Below are 20,830 nucleotides of genomic sequence, written 5' to 3'. Positions count from 1 at the left end.
CCAGAACTTTTTTTTTTCGTTTTTTTCTTTTGTTATTACCATGAGGATACACCACGGGGAATATCTTCCTAGACATTTTGAGTGCTCATTCTTGGAGTCTTACAGACAAGTCCAGCATTATCGCCACACTACTCTACTGGGGAGGGGTGGAAGAAGAGGTAGGGAGGAAGGAAAAAAGATAAAGGCACAAAGACTAAACATCAATGCCAGTAAACCGAACTGTGGCTACACTGGGCAACTCAGCTTATCAGAGGGTATTTAAAGACAATATTCATTCCAAGAAGGTCATACATATCTTAACTCATCACAACAGTTTAAATTTTTATTTTTTAAATATGAAGCAGAAACATAAGGTTGGGAGAGCAGAAAAGAAGTGACACCAATTTTACTTTAATATATTTCCCTCCTCCAGGCAGTTCTGCAAATCAGATCTCTTAACTCAGGATGTGGATCAGTTTTCATTCTCATAAAGGGGGCCAGCTCTTTAAACATGCATAGCCTGGAGTTCCCAAGATGTTTCTCCTTCTCTTCAAATGCTGTGGACTAGAAAGGTGCCCACTTTGCTAAAAACTCTACATCAATGTCCCAGGAGCCCTGAGGCTCTTCAGGCTGCTCTTGAAGACTTAAAGGATGGCACAGAAAAACTTCTTCTCCCTAAATGGGTTTTCTGAAGCTGGAACGGGGGTCAGGAGGGGATCCTCCTTGGCATGCGCTTCACAGTAGGCCATCAAGTCTGCAGCTGCCTTGGAGACCTGGAAAGGAAGACAAAAATGACCAAGACTGTACACGAGGCATTGACTAAGGTCCGGTCTGGTGCAGTTGGTCAAGGCCCAAGCTTTGGGTCCATTGGCCTGGGCTCAGATCCTTGCTCCACCACTTGTGTGAGAGTGAAGCAAGTCACTCAAGCTCCAGAAGCCTGTTTGCTCTTCTGCAAAGAAGGGAGTTGGGGATATGTCCTCACAGGATTGTTGCCAGCAGGTCTGGGACTGTGGTAAGGTGAGTGAGGCACTTAGGACACCAACCTGAAAGAGGCACTCTCTGGCAGGGTCAGGCAAGTTCAACCTTGCACTTGCAGGCCCTGAGTGGGCATCTCCTTCAATTTTGTGCTCTAGAGACCTCAATTGCCTCCACCTAGTGCCAGCCCTGTTTGCAAGGGCTGAATGAGATAATCCATGTGAATCATTTAATGCCTGGCACATAGTAAGCTTTCCATGAGGCCAGCCGTTATTATCATTCTGTAGTCATGCCTCTGCTTCAGGAATTGTTCTAGGGCTGTCTACAGGCCTGCTGGTTTCAGGAGGGAGATAACGTGTATACATATGTCTGTGATGCTGTCACTGCTCACAACATTTCTGCAGCTCCTTGTTAGGAGCTGCCTGTGTGCCTTCCTTTGACCAGCCTCAACAGTGACAAATTTTCATTAGTTGAGGGGGTAGATTTTATTTTGGGAAATAAACTAAAAATCATTTGTAATCACAATTGTCAACCACATCTGGTGACTAGGAAGATGAACCGGGAAATACCATTTGGGGCCAAAAACCATAAAGTCAAGTCTATTTCTTACATGACATAATACATTACTCTGACCATCATTCCGAAAGATTTCTCCACATGGGAGCAATATCACCGTACTAGTATGTAAACCTCTGAAAATAACTACTGAAAGGACAATCTTCTGTAAGAGTGGGGTAGATCATATTATTGCTAAAAATATTCATTGCCCCTCTCTACAGATGGGGATACATACCCAGACAATGATATCAGACTTGGCCATGTGACATGCTTGCTCTGGTGAGTGAAATGTGCACTGAATTTATATGGATTGCTTTCAGGCAGAAGCTTCAAGAGCCAATGTATAGTTTGCCATGCCCTTTCCCTCTGTCATTTTGTCCAGTTGAAATAATTTACTAGGAATCCCCTTAATTGATCAGTGATTTTAACAAATGATATAGTGGCCACGCCCTTCTTGCACAGGAGGCTGACATGATTAGAGATTTGTCACTTAAAGGCACTTCAATTTTATAATTTACTGGTTAGATATGAGAATCAGTTTCATCTTCTAATCTGATAAATTCTTGAATTTTTGGACTCTGTTCCATTTGTCACTGACCAGATAGAGGCAACATTCCAGATAAAGTTTCCTCCATCTGCCAGGGTCTCTGATGAAGGCAACATGGTGTGGAAGGCAGCTGATCTGTGATGGGTATGTAGTAGGAGTGGGAAATATATCTTTGCTGTTTAAAGCCCCCAAGAATGAGGAGAGGGGACCTTTTATTACTACCACAAACACTAGCCTCCCAGGATTGACATAAAGAGGTATAGATACTGGTATATGTATTAGTTTCCTCTGGCTGGCCTTAACAAATCACCACAAACTGGGTGGCCGAAAACAGCACAAATATATTCTCTCTCAGTGCTAGAGGCTAGAAGTCTGAAATCAAGCTGTCAGCAGGGCTGGTCTCTACTCGAGTCACTGAGGGAGAATCTGTTCCGTGCTTCTCGCCTACGTCTGGTGGTTGCCGGCATTCCTCGGTGACCCTTGGCTTGTACATAAATCACTCCATTCTCTGCCTCTGTCTTCACGTGGCATTCTCTCCTGTGTGTCTCTGTCTTTACATGGCATTCTTCTCTCTGTTTGTGTCCAAATTTCTCATTTCACCAGTCACTGGATTAGGGCCCACCCAAATCCAGTATGACCTCCTCTTAACTTAATTACATTTACATTATCTTATTTCCAAATAAGGTCACATTCTAATATTTCAGATAGACATGAATTTTAGGGGACACTCTTCAACCTAGAACTATACATTTGTATAAAAATCAGTCTCACTGTTTAATAGATACTACATTGTTTATTAAAATATTTTTATTGTGCACCTACTTGTTCCAGACGTTGAGTTAAATTTTCTCTTTTGATCTAAGGTAGGAATTATTATCCTCCTTTTATAGGTGAAAAATTGAGGCTCAGTAGATTACCTGAGTTGTTTAATGTGATAGAGCAAAGCACATGGCAGAAAAAGAACTTGAACTCTGATGTTTTCCCATTAAGCCACAGCCATAAGTACTCAAATGTGAGGCTAGTTCCAAAGGTTGAAATTGAAATTCTTTATGCATCTTTAAGAAATGCTACTATGACAAAATGAAAGGAAACAGGCTGTTCTTGTCTTAGCTCTCCTAAATGAAAGCAAAGGGCAGACTTTCATACTGAATCATAATCACTTTTTTTGGTGCTTTTTACTTGTTTGATCAATAGTCATTGTAATACCAAACAGGAGCTTAACTGTCAAGCAGCAGAGGCTGTCAAACAGAAATATCTAAAACTACCTTAAGATGAGATCCAGCACCATCCATCCTTACTCATTTGCAACACTCACACACAAAGACGTGCAGGAAATTTTAACATCTGTTTTATGATACAGAAAGTGCTATATTGGGCAAAACTAATAGAGTTGCTCATATCTTATATTTGAACACTTGATTTTGAATGGCTTCCTTCTCAATTATATTTTATAAAATATAAAATCTTGTTTCCTCAACTAGATTGTGATCTCCTACGGGCAATGATCCAAAACCGTCAGAATCCCAGTAGTAATTAAAATAATCGCTAATATTTATCAGCCCTTGCTATGTGTCAGAATTGTGCTAGCCACATTACGTACAGTATCTTATTTAACCTTTACAACAACATTTTGGGTCATAAGCTATTACTACCCTCACTTAAATATGTGAAGTTCAGGCTTCATTGGGTAAGTGCTTGGCCCAGGTCATACAGCTCATAAGCATGTGTTGTGAGTCTCAGGGGTCCTGACTTAATCTTCATGAATGCTCCTCCTTTCTAACCCATGGCTGCTGTCCTTGTCCCTCACCTTACAGAGTCACAGCAATAGTCTGCCTGGCATATCTTTGCTTCCTGACTGTACCTGCTAACATTGTGCACAGAGTTTCTTTTACATCCCTAGCCTCGTTCTTCCATGAAGATTTCCCCAGTAGCTCTAGAAAATCTCTCCCTTTTCTGTCCTGTTGATTCTTCCTCCAAAAATATCTCAAATTTGGCCCCCTTACTGTCATCTCTCTTGCAGCTACTCTAGTTTGAGCCTCTATCTTCTCTATGATTACTGAAATAACTTCTTGGAAAAAAAAGTGATTAATTTGGGTTCCCCAAGGGGGCTCCATGGATAGAATTCAGGGTGTGGTCTGTGAACTTCAATGATAAAAAATTACATCTTTACTTCGACTAACCCCAAATGGAAATTTAGTATTTCCTTTCATTATGAATATAAACAACATACTATTAGCACTACATGTGACTTTGTCACCAATAGAAATCAGATATTTTCAGTCACATTATGGTCATTGCAGAAATCTCAACGTTGCATTTATGTTCATCCACAGACTCACTATGAGACCTTATATAATCAGTTGATAAAGGTGTACATATAGGTCACTGTATCACATTTTTTAAAAAAAATTGATATTTTAAGTATTTTTAAAAACATTTAAAATATTATTTAAAATATTTACTTTTTATTTTTTTATTTAAAATTTTAATTTATTATTAGCATATTCATTCTTACAAATTGTGATATTTCTTTATGCCCTTTGCCCGACCTATCACTTTCTAAATCCCCTCCTTCCCACTCCCCCATTTCTAGTATCCTAGATTTGTTCTCCTTCTGAAAGTTCAATGTATTGTGTGGTCTTTTCTTTCTTTCTTTCCTTCCTTCCTTCCTTCTTCCCTCCCTCTCTCCCTCCCTTCCTTCCTAGCAGCCAGTTATGAGTGAGAACAGATGGTATTTCTGGTTTTTTGTCTAACTATATTTAAATATAATTAGTTTTCTTTGTAATTTAAAAACATCATTCTGAGAAGGAGACCATAGGTTCCAGCAGATAGCCAAACAGGTCAAGGGCACAAAATAGTTTAAGAATCTCAGTTTTAAATGACTTTCCTGCTTTCACAACTGTGCCAGGAGTAGTATTCTCCATTCTGTAGCTAGAAAAATATTTTAAAAATATGAATTGGCTCATATCACTCCCCTGTTTAAAACCTTCAATAAGGCTGGCCAGTTAGCTCAGTTGGTTAGAATATGGTGCTGATAAAACCAAGGTCCAGGGCTTGATCCCTGTACTGGCCAGCTGCCAAAACAAATTTTAAAAATCTCAATAAATTTGATAAAACTTTCAATAGCTTTCAATTGTACTTCATGGGTCCTGCATGTTTTGAGCCTGCCCATCTCTCCAATTTCATGTTGTGGCATTCTTCACTCCCCATGCATATCTCTTTTTATTTTTGAAAGCTCTAAGTTTTTTTTCTGCCTCAGAGCTTCACATATACAATTCTCTGGAACTTTCTTCTCCCTCTGTCCTCAACAGGCTGGCTCCTTCTCTTCCTTTAGGAGTCAGCAGAAATATCACCTCTTGCAGAGCCTTCACTGATCACCTCATCCAAAGTGACTTACCTCATTATTCTCTTTCACATCATCTCATTCTTTCCCTTCACAGAAAAACACTGACCACAACTTAAAATTATGAACATTGTCTGTTTTGTTGTTTAACATTTGTCTTTCCCTTTAGGCACTATGTTCCATGAAGGCAGGAACCATATCTGTTTTATTAATCACTGAAAAATGAGTACCTGGCACATAATAGACACTAAAATAAATGCTAGCAAAGTTCTCAAACGTAATCTTATTCAAAAAATATTCCATTCAACTAATATTTGTGGAACACCCAGTACACCAGCTACAGTTCTGGATGCTTTGAATAATAAGGGAACAAAATATGCAAAGACACATGTCCCATCAGAGCATATGTAGTACTTAGACTTTCAATTCTGATTATGATGGAGTAACAGGTACCAATTAAACTCTCCAGCCTCAAAGTAAAAACTGAACATAATATATCATGAAATGGTTTTTAAGTGTTAGACAACAGGAAGCATAGGACAGAGATCCCTGAGAGAAGGGAGGTAAGACAAACCATACAGTTACCCCAGCTTACCACCTGCCATGGAACAGGGAAAGGATACCCAAACAGAGTTTAGCAATCTCCGTGCACTGAGGAGAGAGTAACAGAGAAAAAAGATCCACACAAGGAGAAAGGTTCAGAGGTCTCTAGAGGATTTCTCTTGATTCTCTAGCTGAATACTAATCAGTACATAAGTGAGAGAAAACTACTTGAGGTCTTGCAAAGAATATCAGAAAGGATCAAGTGAAACAATCCCTGGAGATCACATGGGGCCAGAGTAGTTGTGTCCTCACCAGCCAGACAAGAAAGACCTCCTAACACACAGGAGATTGAATAGAGTCCTAAGAAGGGCATTCCTTCAGTAGTGGTGCCATAGAGCTTGAATAGATTAAAATGTTTTCAAGTAACTTAACTCCACCCCAGAACAAAACCCAAAAATATTTAAAGGAATATAAAAAATTCCAGTATGCCACAAGATAATATACACAATGTCTAGAATCAAATAAAAAAAACTGCTAGTCATGCAAATAAGTAGGGAAAAAAAATCTCTCCTATAATGAGAACAATTAGTTCAAAGATTAATCGGCACAGATGTTAAAATTAGTAGATAAGGATGTTGTTAAAACATATGATCAAAAAGATAGAGGAAATTAAAACATGATAGAAAGAGACATGGAAGATATTAAAAAGGCCTAAATCAAATCTCTAGAGATGAAAAATATAGCTGAAATGAAAAGTACACTGGGTAGAATTAGCAACAGCTTAGACACCACAGAAGAAAAGATTGGTAAACTTGAAGATAGCAATAGAAACTATCCAAAATGAAGCACAGAGAGAAAATAGACTGGGGGAAAATAAAAAAGAACAAAGTACACTGAGCTGAGAGACAACTTCAAGTGGCCTAATATACATATAATTGGAGTCCCTGAAAAAGAGGAAAGAGATAAGGTGGGAGGTAGAAGAGAGGGAAGAAAAAATATTTGGTGAACTACAAACTCACACATTCAAGTAACTCAAGAAATCCCAAATGAAGAAGTGTGAATCAAACTACACCAGTGCACCAAAATAATCAAATTGCTTACTTAGTATTTGAGTGGGAGAATAGAGAGAACAAACAATTAAACATAAATAGGTACAGAAAATGTTAGAAGATAGTAAGTTTTATAAGAAAATAAAAAAGTAGAGCAGGGTAAAAGGGATTAAAAGAGTGTGTGGTAGGGGAGGAGGGTCTGGGGAACAGGTTACTTAATTCAGAAGGTAATCAATCTTTGGGTAAAAATTTACAGAATAAATGTTACAGTAAGAGAAATGGTGAACCACTGACCTATATTTTAAAGGAGCACTCCATATGCTGAGTTAAGAGCAGTACTCTATGTGAGTCAAGGGCAGAAGCAAAGACTACCTTGTAGGCTATTGCTGTAATCCAGGTGAGAGGTAACAGTGGCTCAGAATAGACTAGCAGCAGCAGAGATGGGGCAAAGTAGTCTAATTCTGTATAAACAGCATTTGGACGTACAAGATTTTCTGATGGATTAGATGTAGGGTATGAACAAAAACGGAAGATTAAGAATAACTTTAAGTTTTTGGACTAAGAAAATGGGAAACAGAGTTGCCATCAGTTGAGCTGCATAAGGTTTCAGGGAGAGACTTTTTTAGGGAAGATAGGGAATTCAGTTTTGACAGGTTGAAACTGAAATATTTATTAGTGATATATATGATGCTGGAGTTTGGGAGAGCCATCTGGGCTAGAGATATAAATTTGGGAATTGAGATCATATAGATAGTACATAAAGCCTTGAGAATGAACCAGATCACCAAGAGAGTAAATTTAGATAGAAAAGAGACCAAGGATTGAATCCTGGGACACTTCAGTGTAAGAAGTTGGAGAGCCTAGGAGAAACCAGAGGAGGAGAATTATAAGGAGTAGCCTGTGAAAGTGGGGAGTACAAAGAGCCAAATAAAGTGTTTCAAGGCATAACAAGTCATCAGACTTGTCAAATGCTGCCAATATGTCAAGTAAGATGAAAACTGAGAACTGACAATTAGATTTAGCAATCTGGAGTCATTGGTGATCTTCCTGAGAGAAGCTGCTCTGGAATGGTGGGAATGGAAGCCTCATTGGAACAAGTTTAAGAGCAAATGGGACCTTCTTCTTCCTTTTCCTGAATGATTCAATCTTAAAACCATTAGGTTGGGCCAAGCAAGCTAGGCCCCTGAGCTAGGTTAGGGACCCACAGTGAGATGTCAAGCAGGGTGAGGACAGCATCTGTGCAGAGGGCAGTCTGGCGAGGGGTGTGGGAGCCCAAGCAGGGTGTGCAAGGCATCTGTGTGGAGGAGAGGAGGCCGTGGAGTGGAAGCTTGGTTCTCTACACAGGAGCGATCAAACATGGATGAGAGGAGCCAGGAGTCTCATTGTCAGTGAAAGGACTTACAAGTATAAAAAGTAGACAACTGGAATGAACCCTGTGGTGTAGGATAGGAATTGGTGGTGTTGGTGTGAACTCATGGTTACATGTACACATACATACAGATATAGAAATATAAATGTAAAGTGTGTGTGTGTGTGTGTTTCTGTATTCTCTAGCTCTGTCCACTGAGAGGACCAGGGAGCAACAACACTTCAGCAACAAGCACACTTAACATCCAGATCTTGGCTTCTAAATACCAGTCTCAAAGGAACCAGTGCTTTTTAGAGAAAAGAATGGTTCCAGGGCTGAGGTAGGGAAAACGAGTGGAGCCTAGAATATCTTTTTGTGCTAGAAACGAAGAAAGTGCTCAAAGAATGACAGAGCCATGCCAAAAGGATACAATAATCAGCTTTCAGTCTGTGCCAATTTAAACATCAAAATAAATGATGACAGTAGCAGATTATAAACCATTGAATAAAACAGGAAATTATGAGTCCATCTCAATATAATTAAATATATAAATAAAATAGAATGTTTGATGAGAAATAGGATAGTTATATAATCTCAAGCTACGTCCCCCAAACTCCAAATACTTATTAACTACAAAGGGAAAAAGAATAGCTTTGCATGGAGAAACCTGGAAGACACCACTTTAGTAGAGGAATCAAAGTTAACATCAACAGTAAGTAACAATTTAAAATCATGTCCCCCTGATAGAATACAATGAAATAAATACTCCATCAGTTTTGTGATATTAATGCCAAAGTTTGGTTACCTGAATTTAATAATAGAGAAATATCAAATTCAAATTGAGTGACATTCTACAAAATAAGTGGCCTATGATCCAGAAGTGCCAACTCATGAAAATCAAGTCTAAGGAACCGTGCCAAATGGGACAACTAAACGCAACACATGATTCTGAACTGGGTCCTTTTGCTAAAAGGGACATTACTGAGATGATTTGCAACACTTAAATGGGGCCTCAGGATTAGAAGGTAGAGGTAGTAATAAATCAACATTAATTTCATGATTCTGATGATTGCATTATGATTATTTAGAAGAATGTCCTTACAGGAAATACACAATAAAGTATTTGGAGGTGATAGGACATCTTCTAACAACTTATTCTCAAATGGTTCAAGGAAAAATGAAATCCTTTGTTCTGTGCTTGCAACCCTTCTGTAGCTTTGAGATTATTTCCAGGATAAAAATAATTTCCAAAGAAAGGGAAGGGAGAAATTAGAGACAGTGAATATAGACACTGTTTTCAAAGTTATACTGCAAAGGGGAGCAAACAAATGGCAGTTGCTGGAATGGTCGGTGAAGGGTCAAGAAAAAAATTTTATTTTATTTAAGATGGAGAAATAATACTATGTTTGCATGATGATGGAAATGATGGAGCAGAGAACCAAAATCTGATGATGCAGGATGGGCAGGGGGTGTGGAATAAACTGCTGGAGTAGTTTCCTTGTCTAGGGAGATGAAATCTGTTGCCCAAGTGAAGGAATTCACTTTTGATGACAGCATCAGTCTCCCCAGATTGACAACTGGTGGTACGCAGCTATCCAGGAACCTCACCAAACTAGACTGGGGCTGAGAACCAGGGAGAAACGGTAACGGGGACTGTAGGTGGTCCCAGTCTTTACCATTACATCATGATTTTAGGCTACAAGAAAATAAGAACCTACTCTAGGCAAACATGTTGATAGCTTTAAGAAGCAGCATGTGTCAGTCAGACCCCCAAATTTAAATGGAATGTAGGGTTATAGCTCCATCTTCATTACATCCTGACATTGAGATGCATCTTAAAATTGATGTCACAAAATGCTTGCAAGCCATTGAGCAAAGAAATAAGCACTGACAGGTTGTCACTGCCTATGCAGATGAGAAGCTGCCTGTGCATAAATGGTATCAGTTATAAAATCACTCCTTCATTTGGGTTGAAGCCATCCATTGTTGACTTAACTTTAATTTGCTGCTTAAAAGGACTTGAAAGATTACATTGGATGGAGGTTCGAAGTGGAAAGAGTATACAGAAAAACAAACTGTTTTCTTCTACTATAGACTCACACCACTCTCAATGCATCTCTTCTGATACCAGATGTGTGGGATTTTTGCATACCAAGCAATTATCTGACACCACCTGGGTATCCTACAATTTAACTTAATGCTGACACTATTTACCTGGAGATATCTTTAGATCCCACAAGTTAAGGGCTCAGTCTAACAAGACTGCCCTGATTTCAGATATTGATCACAAGTTGTATACCCCCTAGGTTACCCACAACTTCTGTCTGATTTGGCTACAAATTAGAGGACCTCATGACCCCCTCCTTGGGTTCATATGTTAGAGCAGCTCACAGAACCCATGAAAAAGTTTACTTTGTCACTTATTACAAAGGATATTTTAAAGGATATAAATGAACAGTCAGGTGAAGAGACATACAGGGTGAGATTTGGAAGGATCCTGAGCACAGGTGTTTCTGTCCCTGTGGATTTGGGGTGTGCCAGCCTCCTGGCATGTGGGTGTATTCACCAACTTGGAAGCTCTCCAAACCCTGTACTTTTGAGATTTTTATGGAGGATTCATCATGCAGACATGATAGATTATTAACTCAATCTCCAACTCCTCTCCCCTCCATGGAGGATAAGGAGTGGGGCTGAAGGTTCCAACCATTTAATCATGGCTTGGTCTTTCTGGTGAACGCCTCCCATACAGGAGCTCACCAAGAGTTGTGTCACTAGAGCAAAAGATGCTCCTATCACCCAGGAAATTACATAGGCCTTAGAAGCTCTGTGTCAGGAACTGAGGTCAAAGACCAAATATTAGAACAAAAGATTCTCCTAGCATGCTTATCTATCTATAAGGGTTTTAGAAGCTTTGTGTTAGCACCTGGGGGCAGACACCAATATATATATTTCTTGTAATTGTGAACATTGAAGATTGCCTGTCACTGGCCTAGCAATGTAGGTGGAGGCAAAAAAAAAAAAAAAAAAAAAAGCTGTCAAATCTCTGTGAAGAGATCATAGAATCTTCAAACTAGGGGATGTTGGTCTGACATTTGTCTAGAAAGATCTTTTACTCAGGTCAAAAGCTGATGGGTGCTTTAAAGAAAGTCTTTATTTTTCTTTAAATCATTAATATGTTATTCAAATTAGTAAAATTAAAACATCTATGTTAAGCCATAGTAAATGGAGAAGAAACCTCAGTATTCTTTGGTATGTCTTGGAACATAGGGATTGAAAATACAACAGTGCTATGGAGAACAAGATCACTAATGCCGGGAATGTAAAGCAGCAAGTCACCATGATGCCTCCATCATGTTGGTGGCCAAAGGTGACTCTAAAAGATCTTTCCACTATGGTTGTTAACGAGTGTCTGGGATCAAACTTTGTGACATGAGAGTAAGTATAATTGTATGAATAAATATCTACTTCTCCCTGCTCCTCCAGGATGATACTGAGCTGATGGTATATATCAGGACTTTTAAAAAAGGAAAATAGAATAATTAATTTTCAAAACAACAGTCATCAAGAAAAGTATATTAAATTTATTTTATTCTATTTAATAAAAGAAGAAGGACATTCAATATTGTCATCTCAAATAGTTACATTTTTAAGAAGGGAGAGTTCATCTAGCCCAAGTACTAGGCTATTTAGAAAAATTAATTTCCCAGGGTTTTCAAATTACCAAGGTTTTAAGAGTACTGATTCAATAGGTGCTAGGTGCAAGTCATAAGGCTAAGTATATACTTGGTGCTTAACAAATATGAATTGAATTTTTAAAAATTATATCAGCCCTCATAAAAATGAAGTTTTATGCTCAATTATTAACATGTGACTGAATACACTTTTTAAATTGTTTGATTCATTTTCAGCAAATTAAATGAATCAGGACTGGCCATCTTTGAACACAGCCCTTTCCTCTTTAAGTCCTTTGATATTATCATTTAAGTCCATGATTTTATCATGCCTGAAAATACTCTCAATTGGCCTATAAAGATAGTTGAATAACATTCTTCCTAATAAAATTGTACATATGCATTTTAGGGAAGGATGTTAAAATATTCAACTCAAATCCTGGAAGATACTTAAAAAGTCCCGAACTTAGGATGTATGTCCTCTCCCTAATACCAAGCATGATGTCTAACTGGCCCATTTCTCAGTAGAGAGCTTCCTAAGGTTCAATTCCAATGTATTATGAGTTAATCATCAGAAAGATGATTTAATCATTAGAAATGTTCATATCTGATTCATTAATTTATACATATTTGTCACTTTCCCTCAAAGATCTGTAGGCTAGTGAAGGGTTGCAAAAAATGTGAACAAGGCCTATTATCAGTGCAAGTAAGATATCCAAGAAACATAATTACCAAATGTCATCAGAAAGAAGCCAGTACAACACCCTGACTGCCTTTTAAAAAGACACAAATAAGTCATTACTAAAAGGAAGACAAAACATTAGCCTAATAAACTGAGCACCTAGTGGTTGCCTTCCTAGGGGATCAACACATTCACATATCTGAATCCCTCTTGATGTCATTAGACCTTAAATTGCTGGAAATACAGCAGCAGCCTGAATTTCAGCATTTGTTCTGCATCTCAGAGGCAGGGAGGCATGCTGTGGTTTAGTGACAGTTTATTTTTAGTATAGCTGTTGGATAAAACCAAGACTGTGTTGACACAGTTGTCAGCTACCTGGTTTAGGGCTTGGTTATCTGCCTTTAGGAGTCCCTTCTAGGGTTCTGAGCATTCAGGCGTCTCCACTTAATTTCCATGCAAAATCCTGTCAGCAGAAAGGGGCTTCTCTCTGAAGAACCCCCATGTTTTTGATTTTCCAGTTACAGTAGTGACCTCTTCAAGCTATAAAGGACAGCAATGGCTTTATGTACATTTGGCTGAGATGACAAGGAATAGGACTCTTACTAAGAGGGAATGGACAGGGAATGGGACACAGCTGGCACTGGCACTGTTAAGGGTCCCTTGAGCAGGGGTGGCCTTATCCCTCATGTGGACTCCAGAATAATTCAGGCTGCATAGAGTAGCCCTACTGAATCTGAATAGCACATTCATTTTTAAACCTTTTCATCTCCTATCCCTTTGCATCACAGATCCTGGGAGATTTGGGCTAATGAGCCCATTATCTGTTCATAAGCCTCAGGCATATATAAATTAGACTCCTAGTCTTTCTGTATTTCTTTGTTAGCATTTTACTCAAGAACAGAGAGTAAAGAGAAATAAAAGGAAAATGGGAAGGGGAAGAGAAGGATTGTGGACTATGATACATTTTCTGCTGGCATTTGGTAATTATGTTTCTTGGATAGCTTACTTGCACTGATAATAGGCCTTGTTCGTATTTTTTCTAACCCTTCACTAGACTGGAGATATTTGAGGGAAAGAATCATGTCTTTATCCATCCCCATATTTCTAGAACCTAACAAGTCATGGGAACTTAGGAAGCTCTCAGTAAAATGCTTATTAGATAAATGAATGAATGAACAACCAAACAAATAGCAGAAATCCAACCTGTGATGAGGGTCTAGGAAAACTTCTTAAAGGACCTAATGATTGGTCTGAATCTTCAAGGAGTCAATGCAGTTAAGCATTACTAAAGCAGGAAGGTAGAGAGGAGAAGTAGATTGAATGTTCTAGGCATTTGAAATTCCCATTAAGGGAATTAAAAGTGGTTCTATAAGGCATGTGGGCAAGAAGTAGTGGATGAAGCTGAAGAGATGGGCAAGGGACAGGGGAGCAAGAATTTGAGTTTTATTTTACAGGTGATGGGGAACATAAGAAGATTATCAGTGGGAGAGGAACCTGATGAAATTTTCTTTTAGAAAGTTTTCTTTGCAGCAATGTGGAAAGTAATTCATGACAGGGATGGAGATGGGTTGAGACAGGATTTCAGAGACTAAGGAGGAACCTTTGCAATGAGGGATGATCAGGATCTGACCTGCTGCTGAAAAGGTCTATTTCTGTTCTCCTGCTCCCACTGTCAGTTTTCACCACCCATCAGCACATCACCTCCTCCTTCAGGAACAGTGCCTGAGGATGCTGAGTAGTAACAGAAAATGCTAACTGCAATAGAGCATCACAAACTTTTATCTTAGTTGGGCCAACCCAGAAGGCAAGTGGTATTTTCCAGAAGACCCATAGGCAGAACTCTCCTCTCCCCGCAAAAAACTGAATGATTCTTTCTGATGCTACAATCCTTGGGCCACTTCTACTTCTCTCAGCAATTATTGTGCTCACTTGTCACTGTACTTTTTCAGCAAGGGAGTAAAAAAAAAAAAAAAAAAGCAAGAAAAGAGAGAAAGAGGAAGGTGGTAAAGGAGAAAGGCAGATGGTAAGAACCGTTTATTTATCTCATTCTTAAATAAAAAAGAATTAAAGCTGTTGAAAGAAAAGTGGGAGCTGATTACATCTGGTGGCCCACTAGCAGGAGTCAAATTGTACAAAGGAGCTTTTGGATAGATGAAAAATGTCTGTGGATATTTGCTCAGCTTATTGATGGAGGAAGATAAGCTTTCCCTTCCCTCTATAGCACATACCTGATGGGAGGTAGAAGGAGTAAACCCCTTCCCCTAGAATGGTTCTAGGCTTTACACTGGAATTAACTGAAAATTCAAAACAAACAAACAAAATACTGATACCTGCATCATATCCCAAGAGATTCTAATTTAATTGGTTTGGGTGCGGTTTGGAAGTTGGTCCTTTTATAGAACTCTGGGTGATAGGAGTGCACAGATGGGCTAAAAACCATTGCTCTAGACCCAGGGTTCAGCAAACTTTTTCTGTAAAGGGCCATAGAGTAAATATTTTAGGTTTTATGGCCATATGGTCTCTATTGTAACTACTCTACTCTGCTACTGTAGGGTGAAAGCAGCCATAGACAACATGTAAATGAGTGTGTTCCAATAAAACTTTATTTACAAAAATAGGCAGTGGGCTGGATTTGGCCCATGAGCATAGTTTTATTGACCCCTGCACACTCCAAGGGAGGGCTGGATTGCCCAGGTTGCTGAGTCAGATATGGAAAAAATAGAAAAAATACTCTAGTTTAAAAAAAGGCACTTGGAAAGATGTTCTAGTTTAATTTTAGTACATGACATGTGTTTTTGAGTTTTATTTGATAAAATGCGTGGGTAAAGCCTTTTACTTCTGGGGAAGTGAAGTTCTGATGGTTGACAAAAATTTCCTTTACAGCCCTGCAACAGGTATCTATTCATAATGACACTGTGTGGGCCAACTTCACATTCAAAATTTACCTGGTTTGGATTTAAAGTCTTGGTTCAAATGAATTAGGCCCAACTTATGGCAAAGATGTCAGGTTAGGTCTGGAGAGCAAGAGAAAGAAAGCAGACTATTAACTTTCACTAAATCTGTATGCTTTTTGACTTCTTAGGGAGACCAGGTGTGACTTTTCTGCTTTGAAGAAAAAAATCCAGTCAGATATAAAGAAGAAAAAAAGAACATGCAATGATGAATAGAAGGCTTAGACGTTAAAGGTACACACTTAACCTTAGAACCTGAAGCAGGATAGAAAAAATTAAAATCCAAATGAGAAGAGGGTCTCTACAAGATCATGGAGGTAAACAGGTGGACTGATACGTTTTATGTGTTGTTCTCCAATTTCTTTGGCTGAAATTTAGCCATGAGCCTGTTTTGCTTTTTTGTTGCATTTTGCTGTTGTTGTCACATTGTTTTTAATTCTAAATGGAGAACCAGTTTTAATTTATACTACCATTTTATGCTGGAGAAATCTAGAAAAGGCAAAGATCCATTATAAAAATAAATTTTTGCCTAATTATTAAGCTTCTCTCCTATCATTACTGGCTTCATCCCAGTCTAGAAGAGTAATCAGTTGACAGATGGCTGCAAATCATGCTCCTTACGATCAAGCTGGATGAGCTGCAGGGTCTGTATTGTCCTCACCTTTATCCTATCAATGTTGGCTTCCATCTTAAGCTGCTCTACCAGCTTCCTGGCTTGGGCTATGCTGGCGGTGTTGTTGCTGGCCATCGGAGTGCTGGATGGGTCTTCAGACACTCTAGAAAAGAAAAAAAGAGGGAAAAATAATGTATCAGAGAATTCATGAACCGCCAAATGTGCAGGTTCATGGCAACTGGGGGATCCCCCAGTCAGCACTATGTCTGATGGGCAGGCAGACCAGATGATGAGGTTTAATTTTCCAAGTCTCTCCACCTCCCCATCCCTTCTTCAGAGAAAAAAAAAAAAAAAAAAGATGAATGTTTACTAAATCAGTTAGAATACCTTGCACTGCCACATTAAAAAAGCAAAATAACAAAAATTATCTTAATTTATAAAATAAGTTCAAAATGGTAAAGGTGACAGTGTGCATTATTGCTGTTATTTATTGGGTTTCACTATTTTCATAAACTGTGTTAAGTGCCCTCAGAGGATGAGGAGTGAAAGGTGAGCAGAGGGATGAATGGTAAATTATATACTCCTTCAGGATTAAAGACACCAAGCTTATAATGTTTTTTCTCCGGATGGGCTGAAACCTCAAGCTTCTAGTTAACTGTGACCACCTCAGCTTATTATACAGCAGAGACACTGCAATAGCAGGCTTGGCTTTTCAGTATCGCTTAATCCAGCATTGTTGTAAACAGCCACTCCCCCGCTCTCTATTTGAAATATGGCCTGATTCACAACTGTCCACTTTATTCACAATTCTTCAGGAACACATCTGTCACATCAAGGGGGAGAGACAGCCATGCCTAAATTGTTAAATACAGTTCGCCAGTATTATTCTAAATGAAGTACAACAGACTTACTACTTTTATAAATATGAAAATGGAACATAAATGTTTCGAGAGTGGAGTTCTGTACCTATGTAGATTGTGAGATGGTTTTTTTGCTCTGGCTCTGCCATACCCCCTCCCCATCTGTGTCCCCCACCACTTTCAAGACCTATCCCAGTTTCATTTCTCTTCCAATCCTTTTGTTCCTCTTGGAAAGAATCCTATTTTATTTTTGGTGCCCATTTTCTCCACATTCTGACCGGGTCTTGCTCCATGTCAAGGTGCCATATGCTATATCTCTGGACCATCTGTGTAAATATGCCCCTGGGAGTCATTGATACCCAATGGTGAAACAATATCTGAGAGTTTTGATTTAACTAGAGGGCATGACCCAAGAAATGAGAAGTATTAAACACTGCCTCAGTCAACACTAGTTGAATCTTGTTCTGGAGACCCTGTATTAAAAAATGTGACTTCTGCTAGCTTTGGGAAATCTTTTTATCTGGAGATGAGGTAGGATCAGGTTACCCATCTCAAAAAGGAAAGAGGACCCACAGAAAACCTGGGGAAAGAAGAATAAACTGTAAAAATTTCTATACATATATTTTAAACTATCCTCTGAAATCAAGAAACAATTTTTGTTTTAACTATCAAAAAAAGCAAAAGTCTATAAATTATTTCCTTTGGTATTTATTTCTTGATATCTAATCCTTCAAGACAAAAGAAGATATTGTGTATACCTCTTTATAAACATACATGTCCCTTTATAGAGAGTGTTACTTTATAAAAAATACTGCAAAATAAACCACCCAACAGCATTTACAGTATAAATTGGAAGATAATTAACTGTTCACTTGATCTGTTTGCAAAGAGTTTGGAGACACTAAAATGGGTGGAAGATTGAAGGGATTTCTGAAGCTATAAAGATCTTTGAACCTTATTTTCATATGCTTGAAGATCAAGGGAGGGAGAATTGCATGTAAAAACAAAAAAATGAAAGGAGGCTTTAACAACTATGATTTCATCAGCGTAGTTAGGAACCCAATCATTTCAGTCTCATAGGGAAACTATATGCCCCACAATCAAACAGACACCTAACAGCCTAAGAATACTTCACAGGGCCAAGATGGAGTATTGACTTTTCAAGTAGAGTAGTCTAACTCTTCTGTTCATCCAAAGTTGGAAGCAGCCATGATCTACAAGCGCCTGGATGCTGTTCTATGAAGCTAACATTTCTGCCAAATAGAATAAGTTCATCACACTAAAATGCAGATGATCACAGAATTATCAAATCCTCATTGGGCCTGAGGGAGCTTTGAGGGTCTGGCCAGCTACTGTTCTGTCCTTGAATCTAAATCAGATCACATAGTAACTTGTGGCAGAGACCTCAACTTGCCTCCCAATGCCTCTTCCTCTCTTCTTTATAAGTAAAAAGAGACCACAAGAATGCTGAATTCATACACTATGTTTTCTTTATCCATTTATCTATTGATGGGCACCTTGGTTGCTTTCACATTTTAGCTACTATGAAAAATGCTGTTATGAACGTGAGTGTCCTAATATCTATTCAAGACCCTGCTTTTGATTCTTTTGGGTACATACCCAGAAATGGAATTGCTGGATCATATGGTAAATCCATTTGTAATTTTTCTGAAGAACAACCATACTGGTTTCCCCTGGGATTATTCTCCATTTTACATTCCCACCAACAGTGCACAAGGGTTCCAGTTTCTTCACAACCTTGCCAACACTTGCTATTTTCTGTTTTTTGACAGTAGCTACCCTAATGGGTGTGAGGCAGGATCTCACTGTGGTTTTTATTTGCATTTCCCTAATGATTAGTGATGTTGAACATCTTTTCATGTTCTTATTGGCCATTCATATAATCTTCTTTGGAGAAATGTCTACATATTCAAGTCTACTGCCCATTTTTGAATTGGGTTGTTTGTTGTTGTTGAGTTTTACGAGTTTTTTTTTATGTATTCAGGATATTAATCCCTTATTGAGAGTCACCAAACCCACAGTCTTTTTTTTATTGAGAGCTACCCCCATTCCTTTTTCCTCCCTAACCAGTTTTTCTCCTTTCCTCTCATTTCTTTAACAATGCTGACTGGGCAAGAAGGAAATTGCAATAACACCCCCCATGACTTCCACCAACCCCCACTCCCCACTGAACAGCCAATTAATCCACACCAGTTTTTGCTGGATTGGGGAGTCTGTGCAATAGCCTCAACTCTACCCGAAACTTTACCTTCTGACAACACAAAGCCAACTCCCCTTCATTTTAGTGCTTCAGTCTCCACACTCAAGAGAACATGGGTCACATGTAACATACATGATGCTGACTGTGTGTGCACACTCATCAAAAATAACCCAGCCCTTGCTGAATATGTGTAAGTTCCTGTAATTAGACACCTGCCTGGGAGCTTGCTTTGGGTCATGAGACCACCACACTCCTGGCTTGCACAATCCAATAAACTCCTTTCTGTTAAAGGCTCAAACCATTCCTTGTATTTCCTTCAGCATACACAATAGACAAGGACCCTGTGGGTGTTTACCTATGAGAACATTATCAGATATACGGTTTGCAAATGTTTTCTCCCATTCTATGGGCTGCCTTTTCACTCTGTTGATACTGTCCTTTGATGCACAAAAGCTTTAAGTTTTTATGCAGTCTAATTTGTCTAATTTTGCCTTTGTTGCTGTGTCTTTAGTGTCATGTACAAAAAAATCATTGCCAAATCCAGTATTGTGAAGCTTTTGCCTTATGTTTTCTTCTAAGAGTTTTATAGTTTTAGCTCTTACATTTAGGTTTTTGATCCATTTGCATTAATTTTAGTTCATGGTGTTAGATACAATTTCATTCTTTTGCCTGTGGATATCTAGTTTTCCCAGCACAATTTGTTGAAAAGACTGTCCTTTCCCCATTGAAATACGGACCAAATGTTTGTGTCCTCCCCACAAATTCATATGTTGAAGCTCAGTCTCCAATGTAATAGTATTTGGGGGTGGGGCCTTTGGGAGAAATTTAGGTCATAAGGGTGGTGACAGAGTTTGGTTGTGTTGGCTCCCCAAAACTCATGTGGAGATCTGATCCCCAATGTAGCAGTGTTGAGAGCTGTTTGAGTCATGAGGGCAGATCCCTCATGAATAGGTTAATGCTCTCCCTGGGGTTGGGAGTAGTGAGTGAGTTCTCAGCTTTATTAGTTCCCATGAGAGCTGGTTGTTTAAAAGGAGCCTGGCACCTTCTCTCTCTCTCTCTTGCTTCCTCTCACCATGTGATCTGCTTGTACCCACTGGCTGCCTGCTGCTTTCTGCCATGAGTAGAAGCAGCCTGAGGCCTGCACCAGATGCAGCTGTCCCAGAATTGTGAGCCAAATAAACCTATTTTCTTTATAAATTACCCAGTCTCAGGTATTCTGTTATAAGCAACACAAAACGGATTAATACCTGGGATTAGCACACTTATAAGAAGAGATACAAGAGAGATAATCTCTCCCTTTCTCAGACATGTGAATAAACAGGGAAAAGATAGCCATCTGAAAACTAGGAAGAGGACCCTCATCAGAACCTGACTATGACTTCACGTTGATCTTGGACTTCTAGCCTTGAGAATTGTGAAAAATAAATGTTTATTCTTTAAGTCACCCAATTTATGGTATTTTTGTTACAGCAGCCCAAACTGAGTAAGAC

General features: G+C 38.9%; 1 protein-coding gene across 1 annotated transcript in view; it reads right to left on the bottom strand.

The window, feature by feature from the left end:
• Positions 1-412: 412 nt before the first annotated feature.
• GNG2 (G protein subunit gamma 2) overlaps positions 413-20,830 on the bottom strand; it is a 33,172-nt gene continuing 12,754 nt past the window's right edge. Inside the window, exons 2-3 of the mRNA XM_063091498.1 lie at positions 16,308-16,422; positions 413-752 (exon numbers count right to left, since the gene is read on the bottom strand). Of these exons, the coding sequence (XP_062947568.1) occupies positions 624-752; positions 16,308-16,394 (216 nt within the window). The 5' untranslated portion in view covers positions 16,395-16,422 and the 3' untranslated portion in view covers positions 413-623. The remainder of the gene's footprint in view (positions 753-16,307; positions 16,423-20,830) is intronic.

Source organism: Cynocephalus volans, chromosome 3 (assembly GCF_027409185.1).
Source record: "Cynocephalus volans isolate mCynVol1 chromosome 3, mCynVol1.pri, whole genome shotgun sequence".
NCBI lineage: Eukaryota > Metazoa > Chordata > Mammalia > Dermoptera > Cynocephalidae > Cynocephalus > Cynocephalus volans.
This window is presented reverse-complemented; position numbering and strand designations above follow the sequence as displayed.